Below are 21,603 nucleotides of genomic sequence, written 5' to 3'. Positions count from 1 at the left end.
AGTCCCTTCCAGCCGTAATGTCCATGAAATCTATGAAATGTGTGGCAATGTTGAACAACATAGTGAAGAGTTCTCCAGTGTGGAGAATATGAAGGACATGGGTAAGCAGGAAGAGGAGGAGGTGGCGGTACTGCTTATGCTGTTTACCTGGGGATTACTGCTGCAACACTTGAGAAGGATAGGAACTGTGCTAGATTGTTCAGTGGCAAGTTGTGTTCCTGCTTTAACAGCATTAATGATAATAATAATAATAAGATACAGGTGCCCAGTGGACTTGGAACAGGTACACAGAGGAAAGCAAAGAAGTGGAAGTTGACTGGGCTCTGTTGAGAAACCTGAGAAGGACCAGAATCTGCACAGTTTGGGCCCATGAGAGCATCTTGGACTGGGGGGACCGAATTGTGTTGATGAGTTGGAACGACCAGCAGTGGCTGGAGATGTTCCAAATGAAAAGAGAGATGTTCTATTATATTGTCTTGATGCTGGGGCCCCACATCTCGAGGCAGGACACTAACATGTGTTGGGCCATCCCACCAGACACAAGGGTTGCAATGGCCATTGTGAAACTGGCCAGCCCTTCCAGCCTCTGCTACATCGTGAACCAGTTTGGCATGGCTGCCTGCACGGTTGGGCTGGCAACTCATGAGGCATCCCAGCTGCTAAAGGAGATTGCTGCAAACAAAATTAGCTGCTGGTGAATCCTCAGCAAGTCATAGATTGCTTTAATGAGAAGGGGTTCCTGAACTGCATGGGGGCTTTAGACATCACTCACATCCCAATGCTGTGACCTGCAGGGAAGGGGAGGGCTTTCACAAGCAGGAAAAGATATGCCTCTATGATCCTGCAAGCCGTGGTGGACCACTGGGCTGGCTCGCAAACATTTATACTGGGTGGGCTGGCAGCATGCATAATGGGCGCATGTTCAGAAACTCCTCTCTGCCTAGCCTCGTGGAAAAAGGACACTACACACCCAGCGTGGAGGAGACAGTGATCTGCAGTGTTGCTGTTCCTCCAGTTATATTAGTGGACACTGCCTACTCCTAAAGTCCTGGCTCACAAAGACTTATGGAGGGCACATAAGCACTTACAAGATGGAGCCAGAAAATATCATGGGTTTTGTAGTGGTAGCCTGCATGCTGCACAATATCTATGAGAGCTTCAGAAAGGTTTTCAAGGAGTTGTAGGAAGAAGCATGACAGGCAGCGGCCAGACAACAGAGACGTGTCCAGGCAGCAGCAGTGCAGGGACTAAGGAGATACCCTCAAGGAGAGGCTGGTCAGGCGGCCCTTGAGCGTGATTGTTTGGCAGGATATATTGATGACAACAACACCTAAGAGTGCTTTGTTCTTTCTCTTGGTTATGTTAAAATAAATTAATTTACACTTTAAATCTGTGTTTGTATACAAAAGCATGTGGTGTTGAAGACAGGGGGTGGAGGAATGGACAGTCAGGGGAAGGGAGAGGAACTCTGGGCTGGGCTAGTGGTTTGCTGCTTCCAGACTGTCAGTGGTTTGGGGGAGGGGGGCATTACGCATTGTCACCCACATCTGAATGACCCCCCTCCCCCTCACACATGGCTGAGAATCTTAACTATAGCTCTTGGCAGGTTAGGCGGTTGGGGAACAAAGCTGAACAGCTAGTCACATTTTGAAAAACATTTCAAAAACATAAAACATTTCACAACACACCTCCAAAAGCCATATGAGGCACTACAAAAACAGATTGACAGTGTACCTGGGCAGGGAATGGGAGGGTTCCAATGGGAGCCCCCATTGGAAACTGTACGAAGATCTATGAGCTCAGGAATGCTGGCAAATGTAGTCCAAAAAAAAAAAAACCAGGAAAAAAAAAGCCAGAAGAGCTGGGCACCACCACCACCATCAACAGCAATTGCTAATAAAGCAGGGGGCAACAAACACCCGCTACTCTAAACCCTGAACATTTTATGATATCATAGCAGTTATCATAGCAGTTATAGTACATTAAACAAACACATATATTTGTAACATGGTGGGATGGGAAGGGAAAGTAATGGGAGGGAAGGATTCACACAGCTTGTCTTTGGGATTGGGATGGGGTCTTTGGGATCGCATACTGACAGAGAAAGACCAGACTGACTGAGCATAGGCAGGTGCAAGTGTCAAGGATTTCTGGGTGACCAGGGAGACTCCCAGTGAGAGTCAGGACTGTCCAGTGAGAGTCTGGGGGTGGGAAATGGGGAGACTGAGTGAATGAGAGGCTCCTGCTGTAATACAGTAGGGAAGATATTACAGGGGGTAAGTTGGTATTTGACTCCCCCTACTGAAATCTGCAGGGAATGACACACAAGGTTTAACTCACTTGAAAGCGCCATTGGTGCAAACATGAATGCCATGTTGTGCAAACACAAATGCACTGCACCAAAAAAAAGCTCTGCTAAAATTTTCAGGCACTCTACACTCATGCCCAAGTTGTCTATTCACTCCCTAAGTCATTATCTATGATACACGTCTCATCAAGATTCCCTGCAACTGCATTAAATACAGCCAAAGAGTGAACACTTTACTAGGGAATCCAAGTTAAATTTTCCATTCACAGATTATTCTTCCAAATTATTTTTGTTGCTTTTATTTTACTTTATACAGTTTTACTTACCTGACAACTTTGGTGCCATTTCGAAACACCTGGATGTCTACAGCATAATTGCCATCAGCATGGGCTATCAAGTTGATTTCTGAAAATTGTGCCTAAGAAAAAAGAACTGCAATAAATCAACTGGTTTTTAATTTACATTCTAACTAATGTCTTTCTCCTCATTTTAAAGCTTTGTGTTTAACAGCTAATACTGTACCTCGCATTGACAACAAATACCTTTCACAATAATAAAAAAAATGACACAGGCACACATACACCACCACAGATTTGGCACAATTTTGCATGTGGGCTCTGAAAAAAAGTAAAAGAGATACATATATGAGGGATTTGTCATGAGTGAGAGCTTGTGATTCATGTGCAGGATGATTATAGGGGTAGTTACATCCCAAGCTGACAGAGAGAAGCTACAGAAAGGTCTCATCAAGTTAACGGAGTGGGCAAAGAAGTGGCAGGTAAACTTTAATGTTGACAAGTAGGAGATAATGCACATAGGGGAAAATAACCGTAATTAAGCAGATGCAATGCTAGATTCTGAACTAGTTATACTGGGACTGGGCAGCAGGGAGATGCACTGCAGTCACACCCAAGGAGTGGAAACAAGCATTGGCTATGCAGGTAAGGCTCCCAGCTATCCAGTCCCAGTATAGCTCCTCACCACCTGGCCCTGGCATGGGCAAAATTCCCCTTCATGGATGCTCCCCAGCACTAATGTGCTGCTGAAGCCCCCTCTGTGTGCTGAATCCAGCAGCTTTATGGACTGCATGTTGCCAATCATTGGTCTATAACATCATGAAAAGCTTGGATAACATGAATGGAGAACTGTTATTCACCAAGCTCCAATATACTAGAACTCATTGATATTAGCAGGTGATGGGTCTAAAACTAAAAAAAGAAAGTACTTTTTTTAGGCAGTGTGGAACTTACTGGCACAGGAAATCATAGAGGCAGATAGCCAGGTTCAAAAAGGGACAGAATAAATTCATGGGTGATTAATCCATTTATAGTTATTCACCAGAACAGTCATGAATGCATCCTCTAACACCTCTAAACCAGTGACTGCACATGCTAAGGAGGGTATGAGAGGGCAAAGATCACTATAGATATGTCCTGTTCACATGTTCTCTCTCTAAAGAAGGATTGGCCAACTTCTAAACACTTGGGGACTTTATGACAATGGGCCACACCAGGGCAAGCCTCAGGCACCCAGAAAGCACATAGAAAAAACCCTCTTCCATACCCCCCCAAAGGGGCCCCCCCACTGTAACACCACACAGCCCAGGGTTCACTCTCAGCTTCCTGTACCAGGCTGCATCACCCTGCATCATCCCACCTGTTGGGATGGGGGCAGAAATTGGAACTGGAGGAGGTAGGGGGGCCTGGAAACTCTGGGGGAAGTGGCAAACAAGGGACAAGGCAGGGGGCAGGAGCCAAACCTTATGCAGCCCACAGGCTGCCAGCTCTAAAACATTCACTCTTGCCACTGTCAGAGGCAGGCTTATCTGTTGTGCTCAGCGAATGTAGTAGGGCTGTGCGAGTCGGCAGTGATCCAATCCGGCTCTGGATGCAGCCACTCCGGATGGCCGTGATCCATTTCAGAGCTCCAGATTGGGAGCCGCCTCGGAGGTCCGGCATTAGGGTATAATGGGGAATCAATGGAAGATCTATAACTTTGTTGTTTTTGTATTATTTGGATGAAACTTGCAGGGATAGTAGCCTCTGCTAAGAGCATGAAGCCTGCCACATTTCAAGAAGATCAGTGCAGGGGTTTGGGGGGAACCGTACCCCAAATTATTGAAAGCCAAACTCATGTCATGGCTATGTGTTATACCAGAGGGGACTGAAAACTGCAGGGGTGGTAGCTCTTACTGAGGCCACAAAGCCTGCCAGGTTTCAAGAAGATCAGTGCAGGGGTCGGGGGGAACTGCACCCCAAGCTGGTGACAGGCAAAACTCCTGTCACGTCTGTGTTACAACACGGGGGGATCAAAACTGCAGGGGTGGTAGCTCTTACTGAGGCCACAAAGCCTGCCAGCTGTGAGTGTGTGTCCTAGAGTAGGCCTGAGTGAGTGCCGGGCCCTGCCAGGCCGCGAAGCCTGCCAGCTGTGTGTCTCGCTGGGGGAGCCTATCATTTGGTGCCCTGCACCCCAAGCTGCTGACAGGAAAAACTCGTGATGTGGGTGGGTGACACTGTGTGTGTGTTAAGGTGTGCCCTTTCTGGTGCTGGGGCCTCTGCACAACACAGCAGTGTGCCCCACTGAGGTCCCCTCCTCCCCTACAGCCTCACTCCCGGTCCTCTGCTGTACGTGAGAATAGGTACAATAACTTAGCTGGCTCAACACCAGTAGCATCAGCAGCAGCATCAAAGCTACCCACAGGGAACTCTCACAGAGCCTGTCGCTTTATAAAGGAATTGACAGCAAGAAGCAAAGATGTTGTGTTCTGTTGGACACATGATGTTATTCATGGTGGGTGATAGCTTATCTTGTGTTTTTATGTCTATGTGTGTATTACGAAAAAAAAGGAGGGTTTTTTTTTCCAGCTCTGAAAAGTGGTTTGTACAAACAAACAAGCACCCAACCTCATCACCAGAACTGAAGCCATCTTCCTACACCTCAAAACACAAAACCTGCCAACTATCTCCAGTACCCCACAAACTGCACACCAGAATCTATCAAAGACAACAAAACCCAACTACCTGTGGGGGCACATTCCTCACCAAAAAAACACTCTGCCTCCAGTCTCTCAGGCCTGATCCTGAGAGGGACCAAATTACAACACAAACCACTTTTCAGAGCTGGGCCTATGAACTGCACTTCATCAGCCTCTTAGGTAGTAGGTACAGAAACTCGTGGACTCAATATACACAGTGGAGTTCTGGCACACTGTGACCTGCCAGACATCTGACCCCCCAGGCACCTCTGCACTTTTACCTGCGCTGCTACATCCCCCCTTTCCCCCTCTACCCCCCACCCCAGCCTGTCCCTCACCCCCTGATGCCTCCATTTCCATTTTAACTGACTGGCTTTCTTGCCTCCATTGCGGGCCAGGCCAGCCTCTGTCTTCTTTACTATTCCTTCCATCCAGGACCAACTGCAGGTGCTTCCTCAGCCTGACAAAGGGGTTTTCAACTCTAAAGCTGGCATCCCAGGCAGCTAAGCTGAGCTCACCGGGAGCCTCACAACTGCACTGCAACCAGCACGCATCAGGCCTGTCAAAGAAGTGACAGGTCTGGATGTTCCCCAGCCAGGACTTTGTGTGTGCATGTTAGGTGGAGGTTATGGCATCTCCTACTCACCTGTCACCAGGCCATCGTTGGTCCTGGCATCTACAGGGCTGCCGCGCTGCCAGCAGTCCCATCAGGCCTCTCTACCCTGGCAGGGTGCAGTTTTAGTGGTCATGTCCAGGACGTGGGGCCTCCTCCTTCCCCACAGCCCCAATCCCATACCTCCAAGTTAGTCCTGGCAGGGGAATGAGCTCAGCAGGCACATGTTGTTCCCCTGCTGGCTGGTGATGCAGTTAGTGCCCCCTCCAGCTGAAAGTGGGGCATTACTTGGTTTTTCAAAACCTCTAAAAAGAAAACTGGTGCAGACGGAGTGAGGAGGATGGCACTCAGTCCATCTGCAGGTGGAGTTTGGGGAAGCTCAGCAGCGGGAGGTTCACCTTTAGGAACACCAACTGCTCCACCAATGTAGGATCCAAGCAGGTGCGGTGGGGTGAAACAACATCCCCAGCAATGCTGAACACCGTCTCGCTTGAAACACTCGTTGGTGGACAGGACAGGTGTTGCCACATCTGGCTGCAGCTTGCCCAGTAGGCCAAGGGGTCACAGTCCAGTGGCTTCACATCCACAGCAAGATAGGTAGCCACTGAAGCCTTTGCACTAGCTGCCCATGACCCACATTGGCAGTGGCTGGTGAGGAGGAGACTGGCTGGTGCTGGGAGTGCTGGGATGGGAAAATGGATCTTCCTCTTCCACATCCCCTCGCCTCTGCACCTCAGCCTCCCTTTGTTCACCAGCACCTGCATTCAGTGATCAAGGGTTTTGGGGCTGCCAGTGCACATGCTCCCCTTCATCCTCTGGTCGCATGTGCCCACCATCATGTGGACTGTACTGGACCACAAGGGATCCAGCCATCTCCTGATGCCCTCCTTCAGCCGCCTCACCAGTGCCTACACATCTGGTGACAGTGGCCTGCCCCAGCCAGGAAAACTGATCCCCTGGAAGCTCTCCAATTGTTTCTCCAGTTGCCTCACTATGGGGACCACCTGGCTGAGGAGGGCATCACCAGGGCTAAGGGTCTCGGTGGCCTTGAGGAAGGGCTTGAGGACCACCAACATATAGGAGATGGTACCCCACTCAGCTCTGTTCAGGGGGGCGCTGATCTCTATCTCCCCAAGCAAGGCCATCTCATAGATGGCCTTCTGTTGCTCCACCAGCCTCTTGAGCATCAGGTGTGTGGAGTTCCATCAAGCCTACACATCCTGGATGATTCTGTGCTGTGGGATGCTGAGCTCTGCCTGTTTCTCCTGCAGCATTTTGCCCCCCTTGATGCTGTGGTGGAAGTAGCTCGCTAACTTCCTGCATTTCAAAATCAGCTGGCTTGTAGCAGTACTGGTGGTGGCACCATCATCGGCAGCCCTGTCCCCCACCAAGACATCCCTCACTATTAGGTGCAGCCTGTGTGCCACACAGTAGATACTAACAAAGTTGGCATCACAGATAGCCTTGACCATATTGGCCCTGTTGTTGGTGACCATGAACCCGCAGGTGAGCTTGGTCTGCCCAACAAGCCACCCCTGCACCATGCTGTTCATGGCCCCCATGATCTCCCTTGCTGTGTGGGACTCATCCAGCACCTCAGCTTGCAGTAGAGCCCACCGATGGCCTGACTGATCACACCAGTGCCCCATGAGGGAGAGGTAGGTGTGATCGCCACCCTAGCTACTCCAGATGTTGGAGGTGAAGTGCAAGGCTCCTTGCGGCCCTGACTTGTGCAGCTCCTCCCTCAAGTACTCCCTGCATGCCTGATACAGGGAGGGTACCACCGCCCTGCTAAAGATGGTGCATGCAGGCACTTTGTAAAATGGGGCCGGAAGTGCTACGAACCACCTGAACCCTGATCACTCAGCTAGGGAGAAGGGCTGGCTATCCAGAGCAAACATCTCCCCAATGCTCTAAGTGATCTCATGCTCCTTGGGAACGCGCCCCCATTTCTGTCCACATTTCCCCCACTGGTCTAGGGTGGCCTGCCTCTGCTTTGGGGAGAAGGGGGCTTTGGAGCAAGTGGGGGACTTCCCTTTCAGCGCACACACACTGGTGCCAGGCTGAGGATGAGGAGGAAGAAGGGCAAGGGGCTCAGATGCAGCAGCATGGCCGTGGTGAAGTGTTTCACGTCTTTGCCACGGCTCATGTGCCTTTGGCAGTGCTGGCAGATGGCAAACCTGGGATCATCTGCCACCTCAAAATGATCCCACACTACACTACTCCCCTGATTCTGGGTTGAGGGACAGGATCCTGCCTTACCCCACTCCTCAGCAGGCTGAGGCTCAACAGCAGGAGGAGCTGCCTCAGCTGAGCCACTTGCCTCCACAACCTCATCCTCCTCTGAGGTGCTGCTTTCTGGAGGAGACCTGGGTCTAGGGGAAATTTAAGGGGTTTGGAGCACTAACTCTGATTCCCCCTCAGTCCCCAGAATTACCTGAGCCAGCATGCTCAACATCCCTTTTTCTGGCTCCAGCTCCTCCTCTGGTCGTGGGAAGGTCATGCTGAGAGCTGAAATTCAGGTGGAAGAGGCAGTGATTCCACTAATGGTGCCCACTTCTGGACTCAGTGGAGGCCGCGCAGGTGCAGGGACGTTAGGTGCAGACACTGCTCCCACCGCCTGGCTTCCACTGGCAGCACTGATGTCATGGCTGCTTGGGAATAGAATGCGCCTGTGTTTGGGATGGGGGAGCAGGGGCTTGCAGCTCTAGCTCTCTCCTTTCCCCCTCTCCCTCCCCTGCCAAAAGACCTGGCACCTGCCTTTCCAGCATGCTTCATATTGATCTTTCCTGTGCTGCAAACGGTCTGTGTGTGTGTGTGTGTGAATCCTTTTGTGTATCTATCTGTCTTGTTCTCCTGTGAATATCTGTGTCTATCTTGTGCTGTGAATGAAATTATAGTTTCATAGTTTCTAGGGTTGGAAGGGACCTGAGTAGATCATCTAGTCCGACTCCCTGCCATGGCTGGAAAGATTACTGGGGTCAAATGACCCCAGCAAGGTGTTCATCTAACCTCCTCTTAAAGACCTCCAGGGTAGGAGCCAGCACCACTTCTCTTGGAAGTTGGTTCCAGGCCCTAGCTGCCCTGACCGTGAAGTAGCGCCTCCTGATATCTAACCTAAATCTACCCTCTACCAGCTTGTGACCGTTATTCCTGGTCACTCCTGGCAGTGCATGGGTGAACAGGGACTTCCCCAGTGCCTTCTGGTCCCCTCTGACTAGTTTGTAACAGGCCACTAGATCCCCCCTCAGCCTTCTCTTCTGGAGGCTGAACAGGTTCAGGTCCCGTAGCCTCTCTTCATAAGGCCTGCCCTGCTGACCCCTGATCATGCGAGTGGCCCTCCTCTGGACCCTCTCCATGTTGTCCACATCCCTCTTGAAGTGCGGCACCCAGAACTGGACGCAGTACTCCAGCTACAGCCTGACCAGTGCCGCAAAGAGGGGGAGGATCACCTCCTTGGACCTGCTCGAGATGCATCTCTGGATGAATGACAAGGTATGGTTGGCCTTCTTGACTGCATCCCCACACTGCTGGCCCATGTTCATCTTGGAGTCAATGATGACTCCAGGATCCTTTTCTGCCTCTGTACTGACAAGAAGGGAGTTCCCCAACCTGTAGGTATGGTGCCAGTTGTTCCTCCCCAGGTGCAACACTTTGCACTTGTCTGTGTTGAATCCCATCCTGTTCTCATCTGCCCACCCTTGTAACCTGTCTAGGTCCGATTGTAGCCTATTGCTCCCTTCTAGTGTGCCCACATCCCCCCACATCTTAGTGTCATCAGCAAATTTGAACAGGGTGCTTTTTACCCCCTCGTCCAAGTCACTGATGAACATGTTGAACAGTGCGGGCCCGAGGACCGAGCCCTGCAGAACCCCACTGCCTACATCCCTCCGGGCTGAAAATGACCCATCCACCACCACTCTCTGGGTGCGGTCCTCCAGCCAGTTGGTGACCCATTTGACTGTGTGGGTATTGACACCACAGCCCCCCAGTTTCTTAATGAGAACAGGGTAAGAGACAGTGTCGAAGGCCTTCTGAAAGTCCAGGAAGACTATGTCCACACAAAATTATTTGTGTGTCTTCTTTCTGGGTCTCACTATATTGATACTTATTTCTAAACTTTCCGATTCATAAATCAAACCAAAAAAACAAGAATTAACATTTCACATCATTCCACTCAGCATTTTTCTCACTTATTTACAAGTTTAGTAAGTGCTAAAATGTATTTATACAATGAATGAGCCTGCCTCCTCCAACACAGAGTGAGGCAAATTTCTCTGAGATCCAGAGTAATAGAAAAAGGGATTTTCTCAAGCCAAGCAAAAAACTTAGTTTGGTTCACAGGCAGTTCCAAAGTAATGGGAAAAAATATTTCATGCAACAAACATACCTATTAGTATTCAGGTCTGAAAGGACACCCACTTCCTGTGTGTTCCTGCCCTACACAAACTCACTAGAAATGGGAAGCGCCTGCTATATCTAGGGCTGCACAAAGCTTCAGTTCATGATTTGACTTGAAGAAGATTTGGCCTGATTTGGAGGCTGAATCTCTAAATCTGAATCAAATAGCTAGAAGCTTAAAACCTTCTGAATCGATTCGGAAAAGATTTAGAAGAGATTCAGAGATTCTGAAGATGGTCTTTCTGGGGGAAACAGAAACTTAGAACAGGGAGGGGGAGCAGGGGGTGGGGGGTGGAAGGACTGACATCTCTAGCAGGCCAGTGAGTGTGATTTCTCTCTGAGTGCCCTTCCAATCACAGTGTCTGGGGGAGGGACATAGAAACAGCATAAAAGCCTCTGTCTGCAGGCTTGCTGTGCCTTTTGTGAGCTGGTTCTGAGCAAGCAACAGTGTCAGAAAGGTAGTGAACTGCCTGGCTTGCTTCCTAGTTAGTCAGCTGCATGCTCGTTTTTGTTCTTAAAAAGGATTGGATAGCATATATGTTAGCTTATCTTAGCTTAGCTTAGCTTAGAATCTTGCTACTTAATACTTAGCCAATTAATTTATTTCAAGTTATATTTGTTCTCTTTTTTTTTTTTGCAAACTTTTAAAACAGAAAGCTCAGTGTTTTCTCTGGCCCTGTGATCCATCACTGTACAGGGAAGCACACATTACACACACTCACACGTCATGGAAGAAGTCAGATATTCATAGAAAAAGAAGAGCTTGTATATAGTTATTACATTAGCTATTAATATTATTATAGTTAGTTTTAATAGTTTACACACTGACTAAAGACAACACAGAAGGAGTCAGATAGAGATTCAGAAAGAAACACAGAACAGTACAGTAGGCCTGTGCGAGCAGGCAGGTATTCGATCCGGCTTCAGATCCAGCTGCTTCAGATGCCAGGGATCCAATCCGGAGATCCGGACCGGGTTCCCGCTTTGATCCGGCTCCGAGCTTCTGAGCTACCTTGGAGATCCAGCCATAGGATATAATGGGGGATCAATGAAATATCTATAACTTTGTTTTTGTCTAATTTAGATAAAACTTGCAGGGCTGGTAGCTTCTGCTGAGAGCATGAAGCCTGCCAGGTTTCAAAAAGATAAATGCAGGAGTTTTGGGGGAACTGCACCCCAGATTCTTAAAACTCAGGTCATGAGTATGTGTTACACCACAGTGGGGTCAAAATCGCAGGGGTAATGGCCCCTGGTGAGGCCACAAAGCCTGCTAAGTTTCAGGAAGATAGGTGCAGGAGTTTGGGGGAAACTGCACCTCAAGCTGCTGACAGGCAAAACTCATGACATGGATGCTTGTGCAACTGACTGTCTCTATCTTGGGGCAGTTGATTGTCTGTATCGATTATTTCCTCTCCTTAGTCTGTGGTTTTGTAGGTGTTAATCATTGCTAATTAACTAATTATCTAGTGGCTACTAGTAGCTAGGTTCTGTGTCTTGAGCTAGTTCCTGAGTCACGAGTTTTGCCTGTCAGTAGCTAGAGGTGCAGGGCCCCAGAACCCAGAAGCCCTGCACCAATCTCCGTGACAGCTGGCAGGCTTCATGGCCTCAGCAGGGGCTAGCAGGCCTGCAGCTTTCACCCTGCTGTGCCTTAACACACACGATGTCACCCATGTCATGAGTTTTGCTTGTCCGCAGCTTGAGGTGCAGTTTCCACCAAACCCCTGCACTTATCACCTTGAAACTTGGCAGGCTTTGTGGCCTAACCAGGGGCCACCATCCCTGCAGTTTTGACCCCACTGTGGTGTAACACATACACATGACCTTGAGTTTTCAACAATTTGGGGTGTAGTTCCCCCTGAACTTCTGCACCGATCTTCTTGAAACTTGGCAGGCTTCATGCTTTTAGAAGTGGGTACCATCCCTACAAGTTTCATTCAAATCAGGCATAAAACAACAAAGTTATATATATTTCATTGGTTCCCCATTATACCCTATGGCTGGATCTCCAAAGCGGCTCCGAAGATTTTCCAGAGGAGTTTGGAAGCTCTGAACTGCTTCAGAAAGCATAAAGAAGCCAGAACTTTGATCCAGACATGCTGCTTCAGGTGCCGAAGTGTCCAAAGCTACTCCAGATCCGAAGCATGATCTGAAGCGTATAGTACAGTAAAGAAACACAACCCAGAAGAAGGAGAGAAAGAAGTCAGACAGTCACCCATTCAGAGTCAGGGCAGAAAGCACATCACTGAACAACAACACACACATGCACCATATACTTTATTACAATCAATCAATAATCAAGCCGCAGTCTACTGCACAAAGTGAAGCAAACAAATCAGAAAAGCTAGAAGGGCAAGAAGAAGTCCTAAAGTCACCCAGTTGGAGTCAGGGCAGAGAGCACATCACCGAACAACAGGTGAGCTCAGCTTAGCTGCCTGAGATGCCAGCTTTTGAGTTGAAAAAGCCTATGTCAAGCTGAAGAAGCTCCTGCAGTTTGTGTCTCCTGGTCCTGGATGGAAGGAATAGTAAAAAAGCCAGAGGCTGGCCTGGCAAGAAATGCAGGCAAAAAAGCTAGTCAGTGAAAATGGAAATGAAGGCATCAGGGATGAGGAACAGGCTGGGGTGGACGGGGAGGAAAGGGGGATGTAGCAGCGCAGGTAAAATTGCAGAGGTACCTGGAGAGTCAGATGTCCAGCAGGTTGTAGTGTGTCAGCATTCCACTGACTCTACTAGTGCTGAGTCACCTAAGTTATTTTTACCTGTCTCTATTTACAGTGGTGGACCGGGATGAGGCTGTAGTGGAGGAGACCTCACTGGGGCACACTGCAGTGTTGGGCAGAAGCCCCAGTCCCAGGAAGGGCACACCTGAATACACACACAGTGTCACCCACCCATGTCATGAGTTTTGTCTGCCTGCAGCCAGAGGTGCTGGTCCCCAGAACCCAGATTTCCCCTGCACCTATGTCCTTGACAGCTGGCAGGCTTCGTGGCTGCATCAGGGCCTGGCAGGCCTGTAGCAGTTTTCTTCACCCCCCTGCACCCTAAGACAGACACAGCTGGCAAGCTTCATGGCCACAGCAGGGCTGAGCAGGCCTTTAGTTTTCACCCCCCTGTGCTCCAAGACAGATACAGTCACACAAGCACCTATGTCACAAGTTTTGCCTGTTAGCAGCTAGAGGTGCAGGGCCTCAGAACCCCCATGCACCTATCTCTTTGACAGCTGGCAGATGCAGTTTCCCAGAAACCCCAGCACCTGTCACCTTCAAACTTGGGAAGCACCATGCCCTCCACAAAGGCTACCATCCCTGAAAGTTTCATCTGAATCAGCCAAAAAACAGCAAAGTTATAGATATTTCATTGACTCCCCATTTTATTCTATGGCCTGATCTCCAAATCTCTCTGAATCAGCTCCAAATCTTCCAAAGCCGATTCAGCTGAATCAAATTGCAAAACTGATTCAAATCTCTGAATCAAATCGCTGGCATCTGAATTCACCGAATCCAAATTGAATAGTTCTCTAATCGGACAGGCCTAGCTATATCCTTGCATCCTGTTCTGGGGCCCTCTGCAAGTCAGTATGCTTCAGTGCTATAGCAGCCAGGGGTCTTCTACACATCAATTTTCTTGCTGTTCTCTTTTCCTGCATTTCAGAAATTGCTACTTGCTCAGTTTGTGAACTTTCTCCACTTGCTTTATGCTCAAAATAAAACTCCATATATATATAAAACAGTATGATTGGTATTTAATACAACATGTTAAGATAGGTTCATTGACCCAATGTGGTAGAATTGGGACCCAGGGATGGCTATGACACCCCCTGGTGGCCTCGTGACACTTGCTTTGCTTCGAATTTCTGAGTACTCTCTGAGTTCTCTTTTACCCACTTGTCTGTACCACCTTACTGTTAAATCTTACTGGGAGAAAAGGAGGCTGCCCAGGGTCCCAGAGTGAGCTTTTAAATGTTAGGTGGGCCCTCCCAGCCTATTGGTGCCCCAGGGCACGAATTACCTTAATGGCTAATCTTGTGGCCTCCAATCTCCCTTACAGCCACACACAATGCCTCTGAGGTGTTACCAATCACCATATAAGTGGGCCCTTTGCCCCAAAACCACCAGGCCACCTCAGACGTCAGTTCCCTTGTTGGGGCCTCAGCTTTCTTGGCCTCCACCCCTCTGGCTGGCTCCTTTTTAGTGTGGACCCACTGTACTGGATCTGGCTTCCTGGGCTCCAGTCCTAGTTTTTTCCCATTTGGGCCCTGGTTCTCATGCCTCTTGGGCACTGGGCCACCTGCCCTTGTTCTAGGCTGCAACCTTTTGCCTGGTCACCGCCTCGCTGCACCAGCCCCTGGCAAAGCTCAAAGCTGTCACGTGCCTCTCAGGCACTGCTGGGACCTCCATCTCCCTTTCAGTCCTGAGCCAGTTCACTGGTATAAACCATAACAAAAGAATCAGCTCACTGGCTGTAACCCAAATATCTAAGCATGCTGGTTGCATAGCACAGCACTTCTCATCCCATGCTTAGCTCCTTATAAGCTCTCAGACCCTTACTTATAGTTGCAGGGTCTCAGTCCATTTGCTTGAGCTCTAGCCATCTTGGAGCAGAGCTTCTTCCCAGGGAGCCTGCTTAGCCAGACTGACTCCCTGGCTCAGACTTTGAGCTTATTATTTCTCAAGCTCTGCTCATGTCAGTCATGTGTAGGGTCCTGAAAAACATGTGATTTTGTGGACTGAGCAGATACCATGAAATTAGCCCCACACTGCAATGTTTAAGGGTCATGAGCCTTTGCCAGAAAAAAGCGTGAAAGCATAGGTTTCCCTTTGCAGCATGGCAGCATTCCAGCCTGTGAGAGGAAACCTGCACTTTCACAGCCTGCAAGTGGCTGCTGGGGGCATGGCCAGGATGCAGCCAGGCAGCCAAATTAAGGTAAGTGTATAGGGAGCAGAGGGGGAAGGCAGTTTGGTGGGCCATAGGCGGAGGGAGAAAATATTATTGGGGGGGCTAAGTGTACACCCCCGCACAACCCAACAGGTAAGTTTGTGGAGGGAAAGGGGGTGGGGGGAGAGCGAAGGAGCATTGTGCAGGGGGCAGATCAAGTCCTCTGCAGTGAGGGATGGAGTAGGGTAGAGGCAGGGGCAGGGTGAATGGAGCCCCAAAGCAGATGGTGGGTCAGTTGAACCCTGGGCAGCTCATTCGGGGGGGTCTTGTCTCTACGTGCACCCCAAGAGAGGCACGAAGGGCACACCCCCCCCAGACTTGTGCATGAAGTGGAGGTGAGCTGCTGCTGCAGGCTGGGCTCTGTGCCTGCTGCTGTTGCTTCAAGAGCCACATGATGGCATGTGTTTGCCGCCGCTGGGCAAGCAGGCAGGCAGGGATGCAGTGCAGCGCGGAGGCAGCAGCAGGCACATATGGCTCCCCAGCCATACACTAATTGGGTGTTTCTAATTGGGCTTGCTGGCTGGCTAGTCTGTAAGGGTAGCTTATTGCAGCTGGCCAGCCTGTTTGCCCTATTAGGGCTTGGCTCGGCTGCCTGTGGACCTGCCCAGTTTGCAGCTTACAGCTCTGCAACCCATACGAGGGCCACTCACATGATCAGGGGACAACAGGGCAGGCCTTATGAGGACAGGCTGCGGGACCTGAACCTGTTCACCCTCCAAAAGAGAAGGCTGAGGGGGCATCTTGTGGCCTGTTATAAACTAGTCAGGGGGGATCAGCAGGCATTGGGGAAGTCACTATTCCCCCATGCACTGCCAGGAGTGACCAGGAATAATGGTCACAAGCTGGCAGAGGGTAGGTTTAGGTTAGATATCAGGAGGCGCTGCTTCACGGTCAGGGCAGCTAGGGTCTGGAACCAGCTTCCAAGAGAAGTGGTGCAGGCTTCTACCCTGGGGCTGTTTAAGAGGAGGTTGGATGAACATCTTGCTGGGGTCATTTGACCCCAGTGCTCTTTCCTGCCATGGCAGGGGGTCAGACTAGATGATCTGCTCAGGTCCCTTCCGACCCTAGAAACTATGAAACTGCTCCCATGGGAAGTTACTCTTCAAAAGGGCCACCACCTGTGTAGCTATGAGTCTGCCTGATGGTGGCTGGCTGGTCTATTAACAGCTAGCCCAAATATTAACTCTCTGCCTGCCTGGAGCCAGCTCAGATTACTGCAGCTTCTCTTAAAATAATAGGAGCCCTCTGACTCCCTGTTACACCCAAGTTAAGTGTGCAAAATTGTGGCTGTGGCAATTCAAGTAACCATATGACTGGCAGGGTCCAGAAAAAAATAAACACCATCTCAAACCTTCACTGCGTCATCCACAAAAGCAGTTCTATGGCCTACAAGGAACTCAGTATGAAAAGACCCTTGAGCTTATTTTTAGCTGTAACTGACTTCAATGCATCTGAAAGTAAGCAATTCACATGTGATGTCAATTGTAAGTTTGGTGTACCTTTGAACTGTTTTCAGATCCGGATAACGTGGTTCTTTTTGTCATTCCTCCAGGCTCCTCTCCCTATGGCACTTTCAGGCTAACATACCCATTCAGTACTGTTTTCAAAATGTGCTAAAACTGCAGTTTCTAGATACTCTTAAAGAAGTAATGGGGTGAAGCACCAATCCAAAATCCAATATTCAGACCCATTGGTCCTTTGGGAAATCAAGTGCTGTAGTCTACAACTTTGGTCATTTCATTTTTATGCCACAGTGCAAACCTAAAGGGATACTCTATCAATAGTTATCCTAACATATATACAAACACTTGAAACTTTGTTGCCATCTGCTTAGGCTGCATTTCAGGGCCAAAGTAATCACTGGAATAATCAGCTACATAATGAAGGGGCTAGTACTTTGACCTTAGACTGCAGTTTGTCGTTTCATAACCATGACAGTGCATTAAAACAAACAGTTAATGGAACAGGACACTTAAGCACACACACCCCCACCCCCACAAGTGAATTTTTCAGCAATTATAATTCCCTATGAAATTTTATAGTAGAAAAGTTTTCATTAAGTTTGTTTTTGGAATTGTTAATGAAATTCCACACATGAAGAGTCCAAAAATTCAAAAACACAGTTTTACCCCCATAAGCTCTCTAATGTACAAGAGACTAGACAGAAAATAATATAAAAAATTCAAATATAGAGGAAAAATTGTTTAGTTACCTGTTCCACTTTTATGTCATAGTCTCCATGGACCTTTTTTCCACGAAAACTCTTGGCCCTGGAAAAAGAAAAATATTGCTATGTCAAGTACAGTAATAAATAAACTGGCTGCATTAGTGTACTTGAGAAAGAACATAGAATCACAGGGGAAACGGCCGGGGGGGGGGCGGGGCGTGATGTGGGAGGTCCTTTGGGCTGTGTTACTGGCCCAGGGCATAATCAACTATATCAGGACCATTTCTGAGTGATAATTATTTCACCTGTTCTTAAAAACCTTCAGTGACAGAGATTTCACAGCCTCACTAAGTAATTTAGTCCTGATCTAAAACAACATAATTAGAATGCTTTTCCTGAAGTTTAACCTGCATCTCTGAGCCCCTTACTTCTGGTCCTAACTAGAGATGATATGGAATAATGTTTTACCTTCCTCTTTGCAGCAACCCTTGATATCAATTTGAAGATTGATATCCTGCCTCCGTTCAGTCTTCTCTTCTACAGCATAAACAGTATAGGTCACATTTCAAGACCTCTGATAATTTCTATTGCTCTTTTCTTCTATCCAATTGGTACACATCATTTTTTTAATTCTGCTGGCTAAAAGTGGACACAGTATTCTTCGCCAGTGCCAACTGCAGTGGAAGGATTACTTTGTGTGCATCTTAAATATAATTTGCCTGTTTACGCATCTAATATCTAGTTTTGTTTTATTGTTTTTCTTTGTTTGGGGTTTTTTGCCACAGTGTGAAATGTTTGATTTATGATCTACTACAGGGATTTTCAACCTTTTTAAAGAAGTATACCCTTTTCAGTGGCAGCAGCTGGATGCCGAGCGGGAGGGCGGGGGTACAGTGGTGGCCACTAACACCACTCTGCTACTGCTGCGCCCAGCCTTCCCACAGCCAGTCACACATGCAGCTCCATCTGGCCAATCACATGCCACCTGTTAGCAGCTCATGGAGCTGCATGTGAGACTGGCCATGGTAAAGCGGTGTGTGGCATGGGACAGTGGTGGCGGCACAGGACGCTGTATGGAGGCGGCAGCTGCTCCATGCGAGCTTCCTCCCCCCATGTCTGGCCAGCTGGGCAGTACCTGTACACAGTACACAGAGGGTACCAGTACCAGTACACAGAGGGGTGCTGCTGCTCTCGCCCCCCTCCCCCCGCCCAGCCCTGCTCCTGGGAGGTGGCAGTGCTCCATTCCTGCCTGGCCGTGTATACTCCCTAGGACCTTTCCAAGTACCCCTGATTGACAGCCCCTCTACTAGACTCTCTCGATTATTTTCTCTGGAAATGCTGCCTACTCAGTTCTTTCCCATCTTGTATTCATATTAGGTATAGCATGTTGTTGTTGCTCTTGTCTTCACTTAATTGTATCCTATTCATTTGAGACTGTGTTTCCACTTCATCAAGATAATATAAAATTCTAATCCTGTTCTCAATGGTGGTTGCACCCCTCCCCATTTTGGCATGATATGCAAATTCAATAAGTTTTTCTCTATTCCATCATCCAACTCAAAAATGAAAATATTGAGTACCATGACAGACCCCACCTGGAATCAAACTTTTTTCTGTTTCACAGGTAACTAGTCTGCATATGGCTTTCCAATTCATTGGGAATCCATGTGAGTTATTTCATCAACCACACTTCTCTAGATTGCTTAGGAGAAAGTCATGAGACAGTGTCAAAAGTCTTCTTAAAGTTGAGATATATCATATCTGCTACTTCTCTATATACAAGATTTGACACCCCATCATAAAAGCAATTAGATTAGTTTGACATGATTTGTTACTGATACATCCATATTGGATATAATTTATCACCTTATCTTCTTGCTGTGTAGGAAATGTTATTTGATTATTTGTCCAGATATCTTCCTGGAAATTGAAATTAGGCTGACTGATTTATAATCCAATGGGTCCTCCTTTTCCTCCTTTTTTAGAGACAGGCACTATATTTATTGTTTTCCAGTGTTCTGGAAGCCCATCCATCTCATAAATGTATTGGTAACAGCTCTGAGATAGCTTCAGTCAGTTCCCTAAGGACTACGTGATGAATTTCATGAAACAATGTAGAAAATGATAGTTAGCCATGTCATAAACACAATGCGTTGCTTTGTCCAGTGATATGTAATCTATGTAGATGACTTGTCTGTGCTGATGAGGACAACAGAATCTGTCTTGTTGTCATCTACAACCCCCAGCTTGAAAACCTTGGATACATCATTAATCATCTGTAATCATTAATGACCAGTGAGCTGTCAGGGAGCTCTGCTGGGACACTTCTGCCATGAGAGCCAGCAGATCTTAAGCTCTGTGGCCTGCAGTGCATGGGACCCTGCCCTGTTCCCGTGTTCCACCTACCAGCTGACTGTCAGAGCCAGGCGGGGGTGGTTGTCATGGCCCCCATATGGCTGCAAGAACTACAGGTCTGCCTGGGTTCCAACAGTTAGCAATGGAGGCTGTGGAGCTGATCAGGAGAGCTGGACATGAGGGGGTGTTCATTTCAGCACTTGTGTCAGCTGATCATCGGGGATCCAGGTTTTCTGTTTCCCACAGAAAAACAGAAGAAAATGCAGATTTTCCACTTTAACCAAGAAAAACACAGATTTTTCCTTTTAACAGAGAAATGTACAGATTTTCCACATTTGCAAAAAGCTCTCTGCAGGCTGGCAGAATTACAGCCTGCAGAGGGCTAGGGGAAGTGAGAGGGGGGTGGTCAGGCAGGAGGCTCCATGTCCATGTGTGCACTCACACATATGCATGGCTGCGGGATTGAGGTCCCCATAGGGCGGGAGGGAGGGAGTTGGGCAGGGCTTGGGCTGGGGTTGGGGCTGCTGCCTAGCTGAAGCCTGGGGCTGGAATGCACAGGTACAAGGCCCAGGCAGGGAGCAGGACGGGGCTGTGGGAAGTTTGCCTGGAGAACGGTGCCAGGGATCGGACTGGATCCCTGCCACTGTCCACATTCTCAGTGGGAGCAGAGTGGGCACATGCCCCCCAGATTTGTGTATGGGGTGGGGGTGGGCTGCCTATCGCAGGCTTGGGCACCCTACCCTGCCATCCCAGCATGCAAGACCCAGCACTTGAGGGCAGAGTGGGGCAGGGAAGCTCCTTGCCACTGTGAGCCCTGTGCTGCCCTGGTGAAGTGCCTCCTGCCAGCCCAGCAATAGTGGGAGTGGCAGAGCAGATTTGTGCCTCTCACTGCTGCTGCGCAGAAAAGGGGCGCTGCGCCAAGGTGGCATGGGGCTTGCAGCAACAAGGAGCTTCCGTGCCCTATTCTGCCCTGTCTCACTGGGTCTTGCCCACTAGGCTGTGGAGGCCCCAGGGGGGAGGGCAGTATGGTAGAGAGCATAAGCTCACAGTGGGCACCCCCTCCAATGGTCTCTGCTCTATCCAGGCAGCCCATGGGTGAAGAGGAACCAGACTCCATACTCTACTCTGCCGCAGCAGCCACCACCTTCCACAGACGGCAGCCAGGGCTCAGGCACTGCTGGAGGAAGAGCACTATATATATATATATATATAGTGGCATTTCATTTTAATCACATTTTGGGGTTTTTAGTCAGAGAATTTGCAGGGTTTATCAGAGAATATGAAATTTTTAAACAGAGAAAACCAGGATCCCTGCTGGTCATTGACACCCTCACAGGGAAGAGGGCAGGCTGCTAGTGACTGTCTCTCGTGGGGCCAAGGGACCCCAACAAGCCCCATAACCCCCTGGCTGGAAAGCCTGCCTTTAAACTAACTTTGTAGCTCTCCAGCAAGGGAGCTGGAATGCCTATACATCCCAGACTGCTATATTTTTGTAGTGGTACCAAGTGAGAGGGTACTATGTACTATGCAGCACTAACAATTAACACTTCTCCCTACCTTCATACCTTTTTGTAGTTGTGCCTATTTTGTGCCTTGGCCTTTCTGATTTTTTTCCCATACATGTGTCAGTAATCAGAAGCCAGGCTTAAGTTTTCTTGTGATCTTGTATGTTATGTACATATGCACACAGTAGATTATACAGTGATGTATTGCATGAGTACATCCTCAAACCTACATCTTCTCTTTCTTTAGGAGCCTTTCAATGGTCTTACTTTGGAAAAATCAACCTCCTGACATAAGAAGTATCTCTTATAAGATTAAAATACATTTCAATCCATTGGTTAAAATATTGT

The 21,603-nt window shown here is 48.6% G+C and overlaps 1 protein-coding gene across 1 annotated transcript in view; it reads right to left on the bottom strand.

Moving 5' to 3' along the window:
• Window positions 1-21,603, bottom strand: part of SYN2 (synapsin II) — a 568,232-nt gene that overhangs the window by 286,527 nt on the left and 260,102 nt on the right. Inside the window, exons 2-3 of the mRNA XM_090021234.1 lie at window positions 17,441-17,498; window positions 2,635-2,726 (exon numbers count right to left, since the gene is read on the bottom strand). Of these exons, the coding sequence (XP_089877360.1) occupies window positions 2,635-2,726; window positions 17,441-17,498 (150 nt within the window). The remainder of the gene's footprint in view (window positions 1-2,634; window positions 2,727-17,440; window positions 17,499-21,603) is intronic.

The sequence above is a fragment of the Crocodylus siamensis genome, chromosome 11, assembly GCF_052110815.1.
Source record: "Crocodylus siamensis isolate JL-2025a chromosome 11, ASM5211081v1, whole genome shotgun sequence".
Classification (NCBI taxonomy): Eukaryota; Metazoa; Chordata; order Crocodylia; family Crocodylidae; genus Crocodylus; species Crocodylus siamensis.
Note: the sequence above shows the minus strand (reverse complement) of the source record. Positions and strands in the feature narration are given on the sequence as shown.